This window comes from Equus caballus, chromosome 14 (genome assembly GCF_041296265.1).
Source record: "Equus caballus isolate H_3958 breed thoroughbred chromosome 14, TB-T2T, whole genome shotgun sequence".
Classification (NCBI taxonomy): domain Eukaryota; kingdom Metazoa; phylum Chordata; class Mammalia; order Perissodactyla; family Equidae; genus Equus; species Equus caballus.
Window position 1 is genome coordinate 17,217,703 of NC_091697.1, and position 19,283 is coordinate 17,236,985.

The following is a 19,283-nucleotide window of genomic DNA, read 5'->3' on the forward strand; positions in this document are numbered from 1 at the left end:
CAACTACTGCAATTAATGAGAGAAAAATGTAACCCTATGAGGTATTCATTGAAAATTCGATTAAAATTCAACTGAAAAGTGAAAAGGCATAATAGACAAATGTTAACCAAAGGAGCACCATAACAAATATATTAGTGTTAACAGAAGAAAAAAAAGTTTTAAGAAAAAAGGGCTTATTAGGATAGTTATTTCATAAACATAAAAAGTTTATTCACTAGAAAATTATAAAAAATTTTAAATATATATGCACCTTATAGTAGTATATCTCAACATATATAAAGTAAATATCAATAAAAGTATAAGGAGAAGTTGAAATACTATGAGTTCTAAAGCTGATTAAATAAGTAGACAAAATTAGTAACAATATAGAATATTTTATCTATGAATTAGCAACCTTGATATAATAGATATTCCTAGAGGACTTCGTCACCAAAAATCATTATTTTGAAGCACATGTGAAATATTTACAAAATTTCACCAAACACTGACACATAAAACTGTTTTCAGAAAGTTTCGTGGAATTAGCATCATTCAGACAATACTCTCCAGCCACAATATAATGAAGTGATGATAATAAAAAATACTTTAACACTCTCATATGTTTGAAAGAAATTCAGTGAGTATTTAAAAGTCTTCCCACAAAGACAACATCAGAGCTTTATTGTTTTATACACAAAATCCACCAAGAATTCAAGAAAACAGGAAATTTCAGTCACACAGCAAGTCTTCCAGCAAACAGAATGAGATGAAATATTAAAGTCATTTTGTTAGGTTAACATAATTTTGATGCCAAACCAAACAAGGTCAGTTTGAAAAAGGAAAAGTATTGACCAACTTTATTCAGAAGCAAAACTATAAAAGTCTTTTCAGAATTTTTGGAAACTCAAACCAAAAGGATATAAAAAAAAATCTAATACATCATGACCAAATTGAACTTATCCTGGAATGAAAGGCAAGGTCAACATTGGAATTTATATTAATGTAATTCTTACCTTAACTAATCAAAGGAGAAAAATTATCATGTTCTCAATAGATGTAAACAAAGCTTAGATAAATTTCAACATCCATTCATTATTAAAACTCTTGTGAATCCAGAAATAGAAGAAAACTATTTTTAAAAAGTATCTAAAAATACCTACATCAAACATCATACATAATGGTGTGCCATTTATACTCAATAAGTGAATAAGGATGACAACCTTAAATATTGCTGTTCAGCACCGTGCTGAAGTACCAGCCACGCAACAAGGGAAGAAGCTGATAAAAGAATTATGACTTTTAGAAAGGAAGAAATAGAATGCCCTCCTTGTTCAGAGTATATGATGGCATACACTGAAAATCTAGAGGAATTCACAGATGAATTATTTCAATTCATAAAAGAATTCATGTTCATAAGATTAATAAAGATAAATTGCATAACTATATGCCACAAAAAAACCAACATACCATGTATAATGATAAAAAAACAACTAGGAAAAAATCCAATAAAACTTTTGCAAACTCTTATGAAGATATATAAGACTTTATTAAAAGACGCTAACAAGAACTAAAATAAGAGCAGAGATGTAACTTCTCTCAGATAAGAAGGTACCATATTTTTAAAATATCACTTATCCCATAATTGATCTATATGTTCAATATAATACTATTGAAAATCTCAATAGAGTTTTCTTAGAACTAGACAAGTCAATCCGAAATTTATGTGGCTGAGCAAATGGCCAATAATTGCCAAGACACAGCAAAACAAGAAACTGAGAAGCTTAGGTTAGTATATATGAAGACATAGCCCAGAGCTGTGATGATGAAGCCAGCCAAAATTACGGGCACCAAGACAGACAAGTGGACAACGGCACAAAACAAAGAGCCAGGAAACAAAATCGACACCCGAGCAGAAACTTGAAGTGACAGAGGTGACACTGCACGCAAGAGTGTGTGGAGCAAATAAACAATGCTGGCACAGCTGTGTAAAAGAAAATGAAATTGAACATCTACCTCATTTTACATACAAAAATAAATCCAGATGGAGTAAGACTTAGGAAGAAACATAACATTTTAAACGTGTAGGAGAAATTATAGAAAAATACCTTTTTAATCTTGGGATATCAGATGACTTCTTAACTGAGAATCAAACTGCCTTTCTAGTCAGCAATCACTGAGGGGTCTGTGGACTGTTTTTCAGAGACATTTTTCCAGCCCTCAGCCTGGCGCCTGCCCTCTATTTTACTGGGATTACTCTGCTTTGTCCTAGGTGGTAATATCAAGGGTCTGAGAATTTCCTTCCCCAAAGACCAGGCTAAGTGAGAGAGGCAAGCACGGCCCCGTGGCTTATTCACACACCCAACTGGGCTGGGGTCAGGGATGCTCCCTCCCTCCTCCGGGTCTGCTCTTCCAGCCCCTGCTCCAGGCCATCCCCGACCACAGGGACCACAGTCCTCGCCCTCTCCAGGCTGACCCACGATGGCTCCCGTGGGAATGTCAGCCCCACAGGCCCTTTCTGTAGAACCCAGAATTAGGGAAAGAAGAATTTTCAATACCTGTAGACCTCATATAAATTTCTAAGACCACATCAAAACAGCAGTAAAAAAGTTTCAGAGTAGTTAAAAAGACTTTATGAAAGAGGAAATAAAAGTGAAGACAAGATAAAATAATATTCAGCCTCATTAAGTTTCTACCTCAAGAACCATTTCTCCACCTTGGGGGTGATACTGCCCCCTTGAGAATGTGTGCCATGATCCCACCTTCCCTCCCAGTCTCTCTCCCATCTCATCTTCCCTTCTCCCAGATAACCTCCACTCCACCTCCACAAGATCCTAGATGCCAGTCCCTCCCTTCAGTGTGAACATTCCTGAACTCTCGTTTTACCCCAAATAGAGACAGTACAGTGGTGGAGTGGGGGCGCAAAGGAGAGTTTCAGAAGAGCCCCCATCCTTCACCCACAGCTCATCTCCCTGAGCAAAGAGCCACAGCTGTGTTTGTACCTTACACACTCCTGTGTCTACTACTGGATACTGTGTTTCTATTTCAGGGGAAATCTGGGCAGAATTGAGCCTTCTTGTCATGTTCTGTGCTTCCACACAGTTCTCCTGGGTCCCTCTTCTTCATGATTTGAGCCACTGTGCACTATCTTGACTCTAGACTGGACAGGAAGCATGGGCAGGCCAACAAGGGCAGCTGTTTTCCTCTCCCCATAGACTAATGAATTCATCTGCACATACATAGGGGGTTTAGGATGGGCATCGAAACGCATTGATGGAAATCCCTATAAATTGTCTGCAAATCTTGCCCATTGGTACATTTCCTAAAGAGAAGAACTGTAAATTTTATGAGCTCTCTCAGGGTATGTGGACCCAGGATGGGGAAGAACCCATGGACTATCTCCCTCAGCTTCCCTCTGTCCTGAAGCCTTTATCAGGGCTGTATATAGCACTGATTTTTTTTTTTGAGTCATGCACTCCAGGAAAAATTGGGTAAGTGTTATCACACGCAGAGACTTTGTCCCACACTGTCCTATGGGCCCCTGTTCTGTGACTTCAGATCTTTTGTATTTTTGGTTTCAGACTGGATAAAGAAGCATAGAGTGGCAGGTGAGAGAAGCTGCTCCCCACCCCCATTTATCTCTTCCTTACAAGGCTCTAGTTTATGATTCTTACAACCTGCAGGCCATGGGTCTCTGCAGAGACAAGCTTGTGATGGAGACCTTGAAACTGCTGCAGATACCGGGGGAGGTGCATTTTGTAGAGAATGCCCATGGTCTTCATCAGATCTGGTGGGTCCATGACACCAAAAAAGGGCAGCCACCCTTTGTCTCCCCTCTCCCTACCTCCTGCTCTCCATGTGAGCACTGATCTGCCTCCTCTGTTTGCTTGTTTTCAGAATCAAGAGAGGCCCAGAAACATATAGGTACCAACCACTGTGGGGGTGACAGTGGGACAGAGCCTTGGGTGGACATAGGAGAGGGAGCTCACCAGTAACTGATATAGGATCTAGAAGGGAGAGGGCAGGGCCTGTGCCAGCCAAGACGGGGGTCCCAGGCAAAGATCCAGGGAATTGAGGGTATTATGGCCAGGAGTCTGGGCTGAAGGGGAAGGAGGTGAAGTTGGGCAGGAAGTGAGGGTGAGAGGAAGATGGATAGTGAGGTCGCTCTAGTCTCACAAAGTCAAACAGGGGCTTATGTGGAGGGACAGTGGTAGGCTGAGGCAATATACAGGCGTTATGACCTCACGGTTAGGCATCTCCAGGCCTTGTTGAGGCCCCAGGGCTGCAGTGGAGATGAGAGAGGGGATGGGCAGTGTCTGGTGGGGATTCTGACTCTGGGACCTCACTTGACCTGCCCTGAGCCAGTCTGCAGTAGGAGCGGGTAACCTCTGGGCCCAGCCCAGGTCCCTCCTCAGTAACTCAGGCTCTCTCTCCCATACCACACCCCCGTGGAGGTGACTCTGGACCCAGACATGGCTAGCCCCCTTCTTATCTGAAGCTGTAACCCATAGAAATACTCCCCAGAAGGTGTCCTGATTGGAAGAAGAGATTTACAAGGACGTGTGCAGTGGTTTCTCAGGATTTCCAAGCAGGGAAACATTGCTGGGAGGAGGACATGGGACACAGTAAAGCCAGTGTTTGGGAATGTGCTGGGACAACATGGACAGGAGGGCAGAGAATGTGACTTTTTCTCTCAACAATGGGTACTGGGTCCTCAGACTGTGGAGAAAACACTCGTGTTTCACATTGAATCCCCATAGAATCAGCCTTTCTTCAGGCAGCCCCCCTAAATGAGTGGGGATCTTCATGGACTACAAAGGTGGGGCCATGTCCTTCTTCAGTACAAATGACCAGTCCCTCATTTGTAGCCTGACCCATCACTTTGAAGGCTTATTGAGGTCCCACTTTTGGTGTGAAAAGTAAGAGGTGAAAAATGTGCCTCTATGTCACCTGTGCAGCACCCCAGGGATCAGAAACAGAAGCCCGTTCTCAGAGACCCCCACCCCCAGACACAGACAACCTAGATCCTGCCCACAAGGGACCTCACCTTTCCTCTCCAGGAGTGATGCCCAAAGGGAATCACAGCTCATAGTCTCCTTAAAGATGCTAAGGTTTCTCTCCAGCTCCAGAGCCTGCAGCAGCAGCCAGCAGTGATGGCTTCTAGGTGAGGGGAGCTTGGCCCATCCATGTGGCAACCATGACCCTGAGATAGGGAGGGAAGAAGGCTGACAATGGATTTAATTTGCCCCAACTCTCCGTAGCTAAATGACCTTTTATAAGGAACAACCTCTCAGGCTCCTCACCTGTTAAGCAGGGGCAAGGATTCCCACCTCAGGGTCGTTAGCAAAGGTTAAAGATGCAGTAATGTGAATCATCTTGGTGATGTTAGCTAATGATTTGTTCATATATTACACTTTGTGCCAAGAGAATTACTGTTCATATATTTCACACTAATTTATTTTCCATACTCTACATTACCCATGGAATATTGATTGAGCACTTGTTCTGTGCCAGGCCTGGCCCAGGCGCTAGAGATGTCGTTTGGAATACAGGGCCCAGCCTGGTGGAGGATCCTCATGGGCTCATCTTTGGGAGTGTCAGAGGGTCCCATTCTCTCTTCTCAAGATCTCAGAGAAGACAGACAGCATATTGTGCACCTAAAAGGGGCAGGGCATGGAAACTGTTAAATAACCAAAATTCAACCAAGTAAATTTTAAAGATCTAATTGGATTTACTGAATGATTCATGAGTCAGTCAGCATCCCATCTAGCAAGTAGAGAGGAGCTCTGAGGACCTGTGCAAAATGGAAGGCTTTTATAGGCACACGAAGAAAGGGATTACCTCACCTTCCTTTGGGGGATGAAAAGGGCCCACGTAGCAGCTTATCTCATTGATGCTGACCAGAAAATTCCAGATTTAAGATTACATTTCTGGGGAAGGTTGAAACTGCAATTAGGTTAGGTATGAAGCCCTGGTTTGGTGATGTGGGCTTAGCATAAGCGGCTCCATTTGGGGCCTTTTGTTTCTTTTTGACAAAACAAACTTAGAGGATCAGTAGACTGGAGATAAGGACACTGCAGACAGGAGATGCCCCCTGCTGTCGGTTCAGTGAGTCTCCTCTTGGGTTTCGAGCTCTGCTCCCTTTGTGTCCTGAGATCTCAGACTTTGTTCGGGATCTGGAGAGGCTTTGTCCTCTCAATGGAGGGACTGTGTCCTCCATGAACCCGTGCTCTGTCCTTGATGAGCACTCAGTTGTTGTCCGGAGGGAGCACAGTTCCCCGTGGGGCTCGGACTCACTGAGAATCCAGGAGTTTTTCTTAGGTTTTCAGATTCCTTTTGGAATCCAGGATAGGAATCCAGCAACTTTTCTTTTGTTTCTAGATTCCTCCAGGGATCAGGGCCAGGACTTTAACAACTTTCTTGTGTTTTCAGAGGAAATTTCAGAAACAGAATCCTAGTCATCTAAATTTTCTGAGAGAAACCTTCCTTCAGGGGCCCTGGCCAGGTTTATGTTTAAGAACTCTGGCCTCATACATGCACGTTTGTAACTAAGTGGGCTGAGCAGACCAAAAGCAGTCTGCAATTTCAATGGCCATTATGGAGAACTTTCAATCTCCCCAAACTAGCTTTTCTTAAAACCAAATTGGAAAATTGTGGCTCTAAAATTAAGAAAAATGAATGGTATGTCTATTTTTATCGGTACCCTGAGGCTTCTGGATATGCACAAAGCTCTAAAATTGCCTCACTACAAGATAGCTTGTCTAAATTAGCCAAAACAACTACAAAAGTGAGGGAGAACAAAATGGCTTCTGAAGCCTCATGTCCGCCTCCTCCTTCTTCTTTGTCTCAGGCGCCACACTAATTGGGTTTATTTGGTAAGTCAAATTACAGGATAAGCATGGTTGATAACTCATAATAAGCTTTTTTAGGTTATATTGTTTGGGTGAGTGTTACTAAAAAGTGTTCTAGAAATTGTATAAAATTCCTGTAATTCTAGCTACTATCTAAAATGTATGTCACAAAAATCCTCAAAGTTTCTTGTCAATTCTATTTACCCATTGCCTTTTTAAAAGTCTTTTGTCAGTTATAGACAGTTATTGTTTTTATTCTGATGCTTTTACAAATATGTTTCATGTTCAAAGAGATTCATGGAAAAGACTTTGACAAGTACTGTGGAATACAAGTTTTGATAACTTTAAAATCATAACACTGAACTGGGTGGGAATTTCTGGAACTCAAGTGGACAGCTGATTGCTTTGATGTTTTGTTTTCCAGATGTAAAGAACCACTTTTTCTTCTCTCCTTTAAGCAATCTATAACTTACAGCAACTTGGTAAAGTGTATCTTTGCAACAAGAGTTGAAAATTTATCTTTCTCTCTCTACTTGATCCCTCCAGAATTCAGAAACTCTTAAATATGCTTTTCATGGCAATACCTGTATTTGCATGGGTTACGTGAGGGCCTGTTCTCCTCGTAGCAAAACACAATTGGAAATACTGGCTAGATTACCAAGGCTTCAACTAGAATGTTATATTTAAGAAAGATGTACTTGGACTCAGAGATGATCACACAGCTTTAAGAAACTGCTTGAAAAATCAGCCTAGTACCTTGCTTACAAGCAGGAATCTCTCTGTGACTCAGAGAGTTGGCCGACTCCACAGCCAAAGCAATTTCAGCTCAGTAATGGTCGCTTAAGTCACTGGCCAAGGTAGTTTTAGATAATTATATAGCCCTTGGTTATCTACTTGCTGAGCAAGGTGGTAACTGTGCAGTGGCAAACGCCTCCTGTTGCAATGAATATTCACTTCCTGTGGATAGATGCTTCTGGGGAAATAGAAACCCAATTACCTATGATTAGAGAGCAAGCACATTGGCTACAAGTTTCACCTGACAATTCACTGTCTTTGGACTTGTTCAGCTGGTTACCTTCTGGTCTGGGCTCCTGGTTTGCAACCATCCTGAAAAACGGGTTTACAGCGTTGTTGTTCATCTTACTCTGTACACTTGTTGTGAAGTTCTGCACCTATTGCCTGTTGAGCTTCTGTAAAAATGGCACACCCAATAAGGGCTCAACAATTGTTAGCTCAACAATTTGAAACGATTTCCGACACTTACAACCTCGGACAATGATAGAGTTTCAATAAGAAATGCGTGAGAGTTCTCCCTCCTGATCTTCCTTTTACTCAACATGTTGCCTTGGCAGCTGGAGAATACAATCACTATGCAGCCTCCTTCCAACGTGGGACACAACAACCAGGAAAGGTCCTTCCTGGTATCGACGGACCAGACTACTATGTGCAGAGACCCTGACTGTTGATCAGCAGTGCTTTCATAGAAAGATGTTGATCAAAAGGGAAAAATGTGCAAACGTGGAAATTAATTTTTAAAAAACCTTAACTAATTTGGAGCGGGAAGGCCTGTCCAGGGAGTTTTCACCCTCATTACACATCCTCAATTACACCAAACAGGAAGAGACAGAGGCTTGCATCTTTCACAGGAAACGCAATTACTTTATTACTGAAGGAAGATTTCTCTCCACCCAGCAACAGCCCAGCCAATGAGAAACACTGCAGCTCAGCCAATGAGAAATGCCACAGCTCAGCCAATGAGAAGTGCCACAGCTCAGCCAATGAGAAGTGCCACAGCTCAGCCAATGAGAAGTGCTACAGGTCAGCCAATGAGAAATGCCAGAGCTCACCCAATGAGAAGCTGTTGCCACCCTGATTTGTTACTCTCCTCCAACGGACTTTGCTGTAGAACAGCCCCTCCTTCTCCCCCTTTTTCTCTGTAAAAGCAGCTCCTCCTCTGTGCTCTGGGTTTGTCTGTGGTTCACTGCAGCATGTGCTTAGTGAATTGCAATCGTTTTGGCTAGTCCCAAATAAACTCATTTTGGGGATAAAATAACAAGCAAACTTGCTTTTTAAGTTGACATACTCACCTGCAGGGCAAGGGCTTGATTCCCCTCCCCCTCTTTATTTACCAGTTTTTCAAAATGAGGGTTTCCTTAGCACCAAATGAGGTTTTGTGTGTTTCTTAGTGCCATTATGAATTTGCGGATTTATACATATTAGATGCGTTTCAGTCCATTGCAGTTACGATTCTCACTTAAGCTCAAACCAGTTTGCCCAAAAGGAGCTGCCTCAGGTTGGCCGCGGCTTGCTCTCGCCCAGCCCGGGCAGTCATGCTCACTCCCTCCTCCACCAGCCATTCTCCAAGGCACCCTAGTTACTTTGTGCGGTGAAGCAGATTTACATATCTATAAGCCTTTTACGTTTCCACGCTAAGACTGCACGAGCTCAGAAAGTACTTATTCTCATTTTGCAGGAATTCCAGTCCATTCCTAACGGTCCACAGCTGTCCCGGGTTTCACGTTTAACTTTGAAACATCCTGAACTAAACTTCGGGTCAAAGAGCAGCAGGACATCCAGAACCAGTGAGATGAGGTCCGCCAGGCCTCCCAGAGCAGAACAGGAACTGCGTCGAGGGCCTCGCGAGCGCCGCGCCCCGGCGGCCCCTCCGCTTTGGTTCCGCGTGCGCAAAGTCCCGGCCCGAGACCGCGGCCGTCTGGGGGACCGGGGTACAGGGTACAGGGCCGGGCGGCGGGCGCGGGGAGCGGCCGGAAAAGAGGGTTGACAGGGCTGCCCCGCCTCGGCTGCGGAGGAGGGGCGGGCGCGCGGCCCGGGAGGCCGCCTGCAGCGCGAGCCCGCGCCCTTTCTGGGGGGCCGGGTGGAATTTTGATATTTTTTCCCTAAGTTTAAGAATGGTTTGAATGGTTGCAACACGTAGAAGAGAATTTCGCCTTCACTGCGTGGCCCTTCCAGCCTCTGACGGGGACGGAATCCGCCGCCCCCACATCTGCCCCTCGGCATAGGGACGGTGTGAGCAGCGGTCTGGGCAGAGCCGGCCTGGGGGAGCGCGCTGCCCGCCGCGTCTGCGGAAGCACGCCCCCCGAGCGACGGCTTCCCTCGGGTCCGCGCGCGTGTCCTCGTCACTTCCCCGGAACGTCTGCCTTGAAACCCGAAATTTCTGTCCTTTATTAAGAAGGGTGTATGATGCGTGTGTAACCGCTTCTTTCAGTTTCACTTCTTGTCTGTGAACTACCGTGCGTGCAAAGTTTTAACAAAATTTGGTACCTTTCTGTCCTGTTAATGTATATTTTGCGAGTTAAATTCATACGCCCCCAGGCACTGAATCTAAGATGGTGGAGGGGAAGTGTTCCTCTCTGACGCCTGTGAGGACTGGATACCAGTCCAAAGCGAGTAGAAAACCCTCTGGAAGCTATCGGGCGAGCTCCTTCCCTTTCGGATGCGAACGAGCCCGCGGGTACCTGCAAAGTCTCTGGTGTTGCCCCTGAAAACCTCTGCTCGTTCTCCCAACACTTTCTATTTCTGTATCTTTAATACTTCCATGGACATTTTATCTTCTTTTCACCAGAGTCTGCACATTTGATGGGTTCCTACTAATGAGAGTTACACACGGATCCAACCCCTCTGGGCTTCTGTGCCAGCAGCATTTACCTTGCAGGGTTGTCTTGGGGATTAAATAAGGTGGTCTGTAAAGTCTAAACCCCACACTTGACACACAGGACGTGTTGAGCAGAGGTTGGTTACAGTTAATGTGGGTGCTGGTGTGTAATTTTCTCTTTCTGGGTCTGCCAGCCCTGCCACAGGGCCCTGCCACAAGCTAAGGTCTAGACAGCAGAACTCAGTCTTGTCTGTCTTGTCTGACTCATGTCATCCAAACTCACAGCTGACAGATTAACACAAGGGCTCACTTGTTAAGGTACGACGGGACATCTCATGATCGGGCTGAGCCGTCACACAGCCGTCTCACTTCTGTTTTCTTTGGGAACCAGGAAGCTGAATCAGGGGTTAGAAGGTCCTGAGGATGGGCAAGGAGGACTAAGAGGAGGCTGTTCCTTTAAATACATGTGGGTTTTCCTCTCAAAACCACACATAGAGTAAGGTGGGCTTTGTTTCTAAAAGGTGTGAAAAGCAAACAAACAAAAATATAAAAATCCCTCCACCCAGAAGCAACTGCTCAACACTTTGAAGAATATCTTTCTAGCCTTTTTGCCCCAAGATGGAGAATGTTTTTCTGTGTCTCTTTAAATAGCTAAATCATTTACAGTATATTGGGCTTTTATCCTACTCTTTCAGTATGAGTGTTTTCCATCTTACTCACATGCCTGCTGCCTGTGTTTTCTGCAGTCCAGTGTTCCTCAGAGGCTAGCAGAATTCCTCAGGAAGCTTGTGACCCATATTGTCTTAGGTACCACCCAGAGCTATTAAAACAACTTCTGGAGGGTGGATCTCCCCAGGGTGATTGTTTTCTACACTGGAGTTGAGAACTGGAAGAGAGTTCATGCCCATCAGCCAGGACAAGGAATGCTTTCGGCAAGTAATAGAAAGAGTGACTAAATGGCTTGAACAATGAAAACGTTTCATTTTGTCATGTGTTAAGAACATGGCAACGGGCAGGTCAGGACTGGTGCAGCAGACCAGTGGCATCGATGGAGACCCAGGCTTACCCCATGCATTAGTCAGGATTCTCCAGAGAAGCAGAACCACCAGTATATATATATATATATATATATATATATATATATACATATATATATATATATATATATATATATATATTAGAGAGAGAAAGAGATTTATTATAAGGAATTGACTCACTCGATTATAGAGGCCAGCAAGTCCCAAGGTCTGCAGTGAGTCAGCATGCCCAAGACCCAGAAAAAGCCAGTGATTCAGTTCCAGTCCAAAGGCAGGAAAAAAAGCTGATGTCCTAGTTTGAAAGCCATCAGGCAGGAAGAATTCTCTCTTACTTGGAGGAGGGTCAGCGCTTTTGTTCTATTCCAATCGGGGGGGCAGTCTGCTCTACTGTGTCTACCAGATCAAATGCAAATCTCACCCAGAAGCACCCTCACGGATGTCCCCAAAATAACGTGTGACCAAATATGGGCACCTGTGGCCCAGTCAAGTTAACACATACAATTAACTGTCACGCTCCATCTTCTGCCCTGCCCTTACCAGCCAGTTGCCTTCAGATTCTGCTGTGTGCTGCTTCATGGTTACAAGAAGGCCAGAGGAGCTCCAGGCATCACATGGACCTTTATGTGGGAAGAAGAAGGAACAGGCAGTATCAGCCCGTTTTAGTCTGTGCTGGTTTTCTTTTTTAAATTTAAAACAGTATCTTTCCCGAAGTCCACAACAGACTTCCTCACATACCTCAGTGGCCCAAATTGGTCACTTGGCCTTCTTTGGCTGCAAGGGAGAGCTGGGAAAATGAGTATCTGAAAAAGGAGAATAGGAATCACTGTGCTTGACCATCCTACACCAATCCTGATTCGTCTGGGCACATTGCTGCCCTTAATAATCTCGGGGCTCTGTTAGCCAGGAGGGAGGGAGATGGGAGTGGCTGCTGGGGAGGCATTCAACAGTATCAGCCACAGTTCACAAACTGAAACCCTGTTCCAGAGTGCCTCTCTGAGACCGCGCTCTTGGCATCTTGGGGTTTGGGATATTTACAAACTCAATCACGTGTGTATAGACAATTTCTTGGCTCATCTTCTCAAAACTGATTCTCTTTATTATGCCTGAAATTTAATATTTTAATTCCCAAATGGTAGCCTTCCTCCTGTTTCTGTGTCTTTCAGGGTTGGGGGAGGGTGCCTTGTTGTGGACTACAGGTACGGCCAAATTGAAACTTCTCAAGGTGGAGGACAGAGGTCCTGACACTGACCATCAGTCTTGGTGGCTCTGTGGCTCTGCCCAGACCCCAGAGGCAAACTGCTCAGTTCCAGAGCAAGTCCCCTCCCTGCCTGAATCAGAAGCTTCCACTCTCCCCACTGGATGCGCCCACAGGTGATGCCTGTGCCTCCAGCAGCCCCGAAGCCTAAGTGCCCCGTGCTGTGCCATCTTGGACTGGGGCGGGGCCATCTCGGAGGGTGAAGATGAGATGTTTTCATGATTCAGAACTTTCAGCAGATGGTGCCCCACACCTGCTGAAGGAAACCCCAGGACCTGAGACTTTGGTATTTCTAGCAAAAGATGGGGTCCAGCTGCAATTCTTCCTGCCACCTCTGCCCCAGGTCCTATATGTTGAACTCTCCCTTCAAAGCACTCACACATACACATGCACACACATGTACACACAGGCATGCACACACACACACCTGGCTTACCTCACCCTCAGCATGATGATGCCTGGCCCGAGGCAGGGCCTCAACCTCTCTGGTTGCTGCTGCCCATGAGGATAGATGGTGTCGACGTCCTCCCTTGGGGAGCCTTTACGATTCACCTCCCACAACCATGCTACCACTTTATTGGTGCACTTAATCTGCTCTACTGTGATCACTCGTATGTCTAAAGGCTAGACTACTAGGAAATTTGCGGTCTGGCTTAGTTTTATGACCACTGCAATAATTAAAGCTACTTGGAAATGAGAATAGCAGACAGGTCAATGCAACTAAGCCCTTCTCTATGTAATAATTTATATGCTAAAATAAAATACTACAAATCAGTGGGGAAGATAAGCTTCGCTTCTGACAAATAGCATAATGCAAACTCAGAGACTAGGACATAAAAACACTGTGGCTGCTACCTTGCTCTCTCTCAGATCACTTGCTGCCATGCCCTGGGGACACTCAAGCGGGCCTGTGGAGAGGCCCACATGGTGAGGAAACGCAGCCTCTTGCCAGCAGCCCCGTGCGTGAGCCGTCTTGGGAGGAGATCCTCTAGCCCAGGCACACCTTCGCACGGATGCAGCCCGCGCCACGTCTCAACCACAGTCTCCTGGGAACCACTCAGTTAAGATGCTTTCAAACTCCCAATCAAGAGAAACTGTGAGGTAGGAAGTGTCTGTTGTTTTAAGCCACCAAGTTTTTCGAGGGCGTGGGGCAGTAGTTTGTTCTACAGCAACAGATAACTAATACAAAGATTAAAGAGCAAAAATATTTTAAAAAAATAAATTAGAAGAAAACAGAAGTGGACCTTGGAGGGGAAAGGACCCTCTCAACTTTAAGGAAAGATTCCTACCTTACCTGAATATAGGTTTTGCCAGCCCCTGTAATAAATGGGGCCACACTGCCCACATCACTAGATGATGCTAGCTTGTGGTGCAAGAGGTCAGTGTGGCTACAGGGCCTCTCTCTTCACTTTTGCGAGGTTCCCTCACTATGGCGGGACTATCAGTGTTCACGAAATATCCACAAGCCCCACCACTTCCCAGCCTCCTTGGCAGTTAGAATGCAGGTGTGTGACTTGGTTCCAGCCAAGGGGATGTGGGTGTCAGTGATGTAAGGCACTTCCAGGCTTGCCCCTTAAAAAACATCCCGTGAGCTCTTCTGGCCTTCTTTTCTTCTACAGTAACAACCCTGAAGTCCACATGTTCCAGATGAAATGGCTGCAAAATGGGGGAAGGAAGTCTGACTAATATTGAACTTTACATGAGCAACAAATAAACCTTCTTGTGTTCAGCCACTGGGACTGAGCATTTATCTGTTACTGCAGGCTAGATTGGCCCATCCTGACTCAACCATTGGCCCTTTCTCATGTCTCTCTCTGGGTCTTTGGGTATTCCATGTATTCTCCAGGGCCAGACCAGATGGTGTGTCTGCCTACATTGCTGTCCCCTCCAGCTTAGAGTGCTTTGTACAGACTGATCTCCTCCAGCGTTTTAGGGACCCTAGTGCCCACCATGCAGGTGCAAATATGGACCTGAGCCTTTCCTGTAATTTTCCGTAGCCCAGCCTGGCCCAAGCCATCATGGTTCACAAGACTTCACTATTGGGAGAATAGCCTACTACTGGCTACAGTCGAGGCCCACAGACCCTGTGCAGTCTTCCAGGGCTTCTGTAGAGCACTCGCTGATGGCTCCTGACCTGCCCCCAGAGTGCTTCTCTGGGCTACATGAGAGCCAGACCCAGGGAGAGGAAAGAATCCAAGTCCTTAGGTCCTGTTCCAATGTCCTTCTCTTCCCCAGGGGATTGAGAGGGACAATCCACACCCCTTGGGACCCAACGCTTAAAGGACTGTGACCACAGTAACAACGGCAGTTTATACTGATAGAGTGCTTATTATATGGCAGGCCCTGTTCTAAGTGCTTCACATATGCTAATTTAATTTTTACAACAACCCTATGAGGTAGTTACTATTATTACCTATTTTGCAGATGAGGAAGCTGAGACCTGGAAGTTAAGTACCAGTCTAAGGTTACATAGCTACCCAGTCCCATAAGAAATCCAGAGCCCAACACTGATTCAAGAGAAGTGCCTTGGAGCAGGGTGCCGTTTTCCAAGAGCTGGCTCTTCAAATTAGGGAAACGAATAGCTCCTTGGACGTTTAACTTCCCCAAGGTCTTATATAACTGTGAGTTAGTCCATGTGTACAACAGGAAGTCCAATTCTCTCTCTCTCTCTTTTTTAAAAAAAATTCCCCGCTGCCAAGTTGGCAGAGGCCTGGGTGGCATCCCAGCAGCCTCCTACTTGGTCTTGGTGCCCTGTGGTCTGAGTGACAACTGGAGAAGAATGGCATCTCTGGGAGGAGACCAGCCAGCTGGGCTTGGACCAGCAGGTGCCAAAAACCTTTTCAGGACAGAGCATTTCTAAGATATCAAAGACCTCAGCTTCAAAACTGCCCGGCTGTGTGTCTTGGACAATTTGCTTACCTGTTCTGTCTCCCCCTCTGTAGAATGGGGGTACATATACAGTGCCTTAGCCATAGGGTTGTTGAGAAGATTCAATATATCAACATACGCAAAGCACTTAGAACAGTACCTGGCACAAAGTATGCACCGTAAAAGTGCTCACTAATGTTGATTATCATTGCAGATGCAAATTTCAGCCAGGACTTCTGGAAAAAAAGACACATCTACTTTTGCCCAAAAATGAGAATGGTAGGAGGGCTGCTGTTTTCCTTCCAGACCTTTTCCCCAGGATTGTGAGTTATCCCTTAAGAGCCATTGATAACTGAGGTTTCTCCAGGCTCATCTCTGTGTCTCTTGCAGCTCAACAGTGGCACCTGCCGTACACAAATTTTACACATCCATTAAAGCTTGTGTGTGTGAAGAGAAATCATTGAACGGTAAATTAATTAGACATTAAGAGGCAAGCAGCAAAGAGAATTGTAAAACTTATGGCAAATTCAAACGGCGATTTCTTTAATACAGAACATGTTCCTACAATGAACAAAAACTCCACAGAAGATGTGCAGATGATACCTGATCTGAGGCGGGCAGGTGGCCCTTGGAGGGACCACTGTACGGGGAGGGAAATTAAACAACTGGATATGATTCTTTGCCTGCAAAGGTGGAGAAAAAACAAACCTGCTAAAACCCAATCCTAGGAGGCAAGTATGTACAGGGCTCTGTACTTATGGCTGGGAGCCTCAAAAATTGATATCATCCTTCTTTAGAGTAGTTTAGCAGTCTGATTCCACTTAGGTTGTATTATACTTAGATTTAATTTTTTGAATACATAGCACATTCTCATAGGTCAAAATGCAAGGAGTATAACACGATATGCACTGCAAAATCCTCCTTCTCACCCTCCTCCAGCACTCGATACCGACCCACAGACAACCAGTGTTAGTGGTTTCTGGTGCAAACTTTCAGGAACATTTTTATGAACATACACAAGTACGTACGTATTCTTTTTATCCTTTATTATGCAAAGTATAGCATATTATAACTTGCAACATTGATTTATTTGTATCTTAGAGATTTTCCCACACCATTTCCTAAAGATCTCCCTCTTTCTATGGCTGAATATCAGTCCATCGCATGTTGTCATGAGTTGTATTGTATCCCTCGAAAATCCATATGTTAAAGTTCTAACCCTGAGGACCTCAGAATGTCACCTTATTTGGAAATAGGTTAATTGGAGACATAATTAGTTAAGATGAGGTTATACTGGAGCAGGTTGGGACCCTAATCTGACTGGTTTCCTTATAAAAATAGAAAATTTGGACACAGGCTCGTACACAGGGAGAACGCTGTGTGGGGATGAAGGCAGAGATGGGGTGATGTGTCTAAAAGCCAAAGAACTCCAAAGATTTCCATCAAACCACCAGAAGCTAGGACAGAAGGATGGAACAGATTCTCTCTCACAGCCCTCAACCCTACTGACACCTGGAGACTTCTAGCCTCCGGAAGCGAGAAACAGTAAATTTCCGTTGTTTAAGCTGCCTAGTCTGTAGGACTTTGACAGCAGCCCTAGCGAACTAATACGTGTGGATGTACAATAATTTATTTAATCACTTCCCTACTTTGGACTTTTAGCGTTTTCTTCAATCTGTTACACTTAAAAATGCTGCAGTGAATAACCTCTTCATACCCATCTCACAAGTGCAGGACTACACCAGTGTGGTGAATTTCTAGAGCAGAACCACGCTGCTGCATCCTGCCAGCTGCCTCCCGAGGCTGGGAGGTCCGCACCTCCACCAGCAGGGGGAGCCGGCGCCTCCTCTCCTCCCCACACCGTGTAGTCAGACTTGTGGATCTTTGCCATTCTGATAAAAGAAAAACGGTGTCTCTGAGCAGTTCGGCTTTGCGTCTTTTACTCTGAGTCATTTGTGTACTTTTCTCTGAACCCATTTGTCTTTTGGGTTGTGGGTCTTTCTTATCAGTTTCAGAGGAACTCTGTGAGTCAGGAAATTTACCCTTTTTGATTAAGACACAAATATTTTTTCCCAGCTAGTCATTTTTTTACTTTTCTTATGGTTTTGCCACACAAAAATGTTTTATGTATTTAAGTAATTATTCTTTACTTTTGGGGTTTCTGAATTTTGTGCTATAGAAGAAAAAGAAACCTTACCCACTCCAATATGATCAAAGAAATCTCCGGTGTTGTTTTTTTTCTAACACTGCTATGGACGGTTAGTGTGTCTTTGATACATCTGGAGTTTATTCTGGTATAAGGTCTAAGGTTTGAATGCAACCTTATTTTTCTTAATCCCTACACCAACTTTCCCCCACTGATTTGAAATGCTACCTTTATCAGATACTAAATATCCATAACTATTTAGGTCTATTTTAGACTTCATGTCTCAGAATTACACCTGCTTACTTATTAATATGCTCTAATAGTGTCCCCCATCACTTGTATTTTTTTCAGGCATTGTCTAGCTGGAAACAGTCAAGAGCCTGTTTTTCCACATGAACTTCAGAATCAACTGTGTGTGGCCAAAGAAGATTCTGTTGCTATTTATTATTGGGATCATTACAGTTATAGATTAATTTACAGAGTGTGACATCATTCTGATATTGAGTCTTTCCATTCATGGAAATGGTGCATCTTATGGAAAGAATCTTTCCATAAGTTTAGTTCATCTTTTGTGACTCCCAGAGCATTGTAACTTTCCTCCATCTAGGTCTTGCATGCATCTTAATTCCTGGGTGTTTGGTCTTTTACTTGTTTCGATTGTAAATGTAATCTTTCCTTCTATTATTCTAATTGTAGTGTGTACATAAGGAAACTATTGGTTTCTATATGTTAATTTTGAAACCACACTCTGTACATAATTCTCTTATTATTCTAATTTTTAGCTGAATCTCTGGGGCTTTCCAGAAACAAAATCTTTTTATATACAAATAGGATAATTATGCCCCTGCTTTCCAGTGTTTATATTCTGCTTTCTTTTTCCTCATCCAGCTACAGTGGGAAATAATGGTAGTGATGAATTACATCCTTGTCTGGTTCTCTACTCTGATTGCTTCCAATGTTTTTTGACTTTTCTTGTGAACTATTCTAAGGAAACACGTAAAAAGTTTTTGAGTGCTACTATTTTTTATAGCATTGATTTATTTTTTTCAAAAGCCTTAATTGGAAAGCAACTCAATGATTTACAACGGAAGAATTAAGGAGATTATAGCTCAATGGAATATCACAAAGAGAAGCAACATGAAAAGTGATAATGTATATTACTATTTGTAAAAGCACTATACAAAAATTGCAGATATCATATGATTACAAGCACTTAAAAACCATCTGTATATTGGCAATAGAAAAGAGAGGAAGTTTACTAAGATGTTAACAGTGGTCGTCACTAGGTGACAGGATTAAAAGTGATTAGTTTTCCTAACTTTCTTTTCCCAAATGTTACATAATGAGCTTGATATTAAGCTATAGTGGGACTTTTATTTTAATAATTTGTGATCACATTCAACGACTAAAAGTGGAGTTGGAATTAAGTCCTTGTGGGCATAGTTCAACATTAATCTGTACTTGAATCACCTCAAGGGGGCAGATGAGCCCCGAAGCAAGAGCAAACTCAGGACAATGTCCTTGCCCACCTACTGGC

At 44.1% G+C, this 19,283-nt stretch overlaps 1 protein-coding gene across 1 annotated transcript in view; it reads left to right on the top strand.

Annotated features, from left to right (window-relative positions):
- The window catches only part of LOC100066318 (butyrophilin-like protein 3), a 29,394-nt gene extending 27,093 nt beyond the window's left edge, over positions 1–2,301 (top strand). Inside the window, exon 8 of the mRNA XM_023618350.2 lies at positions 2,180–2,301. Coding sequence (XP_023474118.2) covers positions 2,180–2,301 — 122 coding nt within the window. The remainder of the gene's footprint in view (positions 1–2,179) is intronic.
- The last annotated feature ends 16,982 nt before the right edge of the window (positions 2,302–19,283 follow it).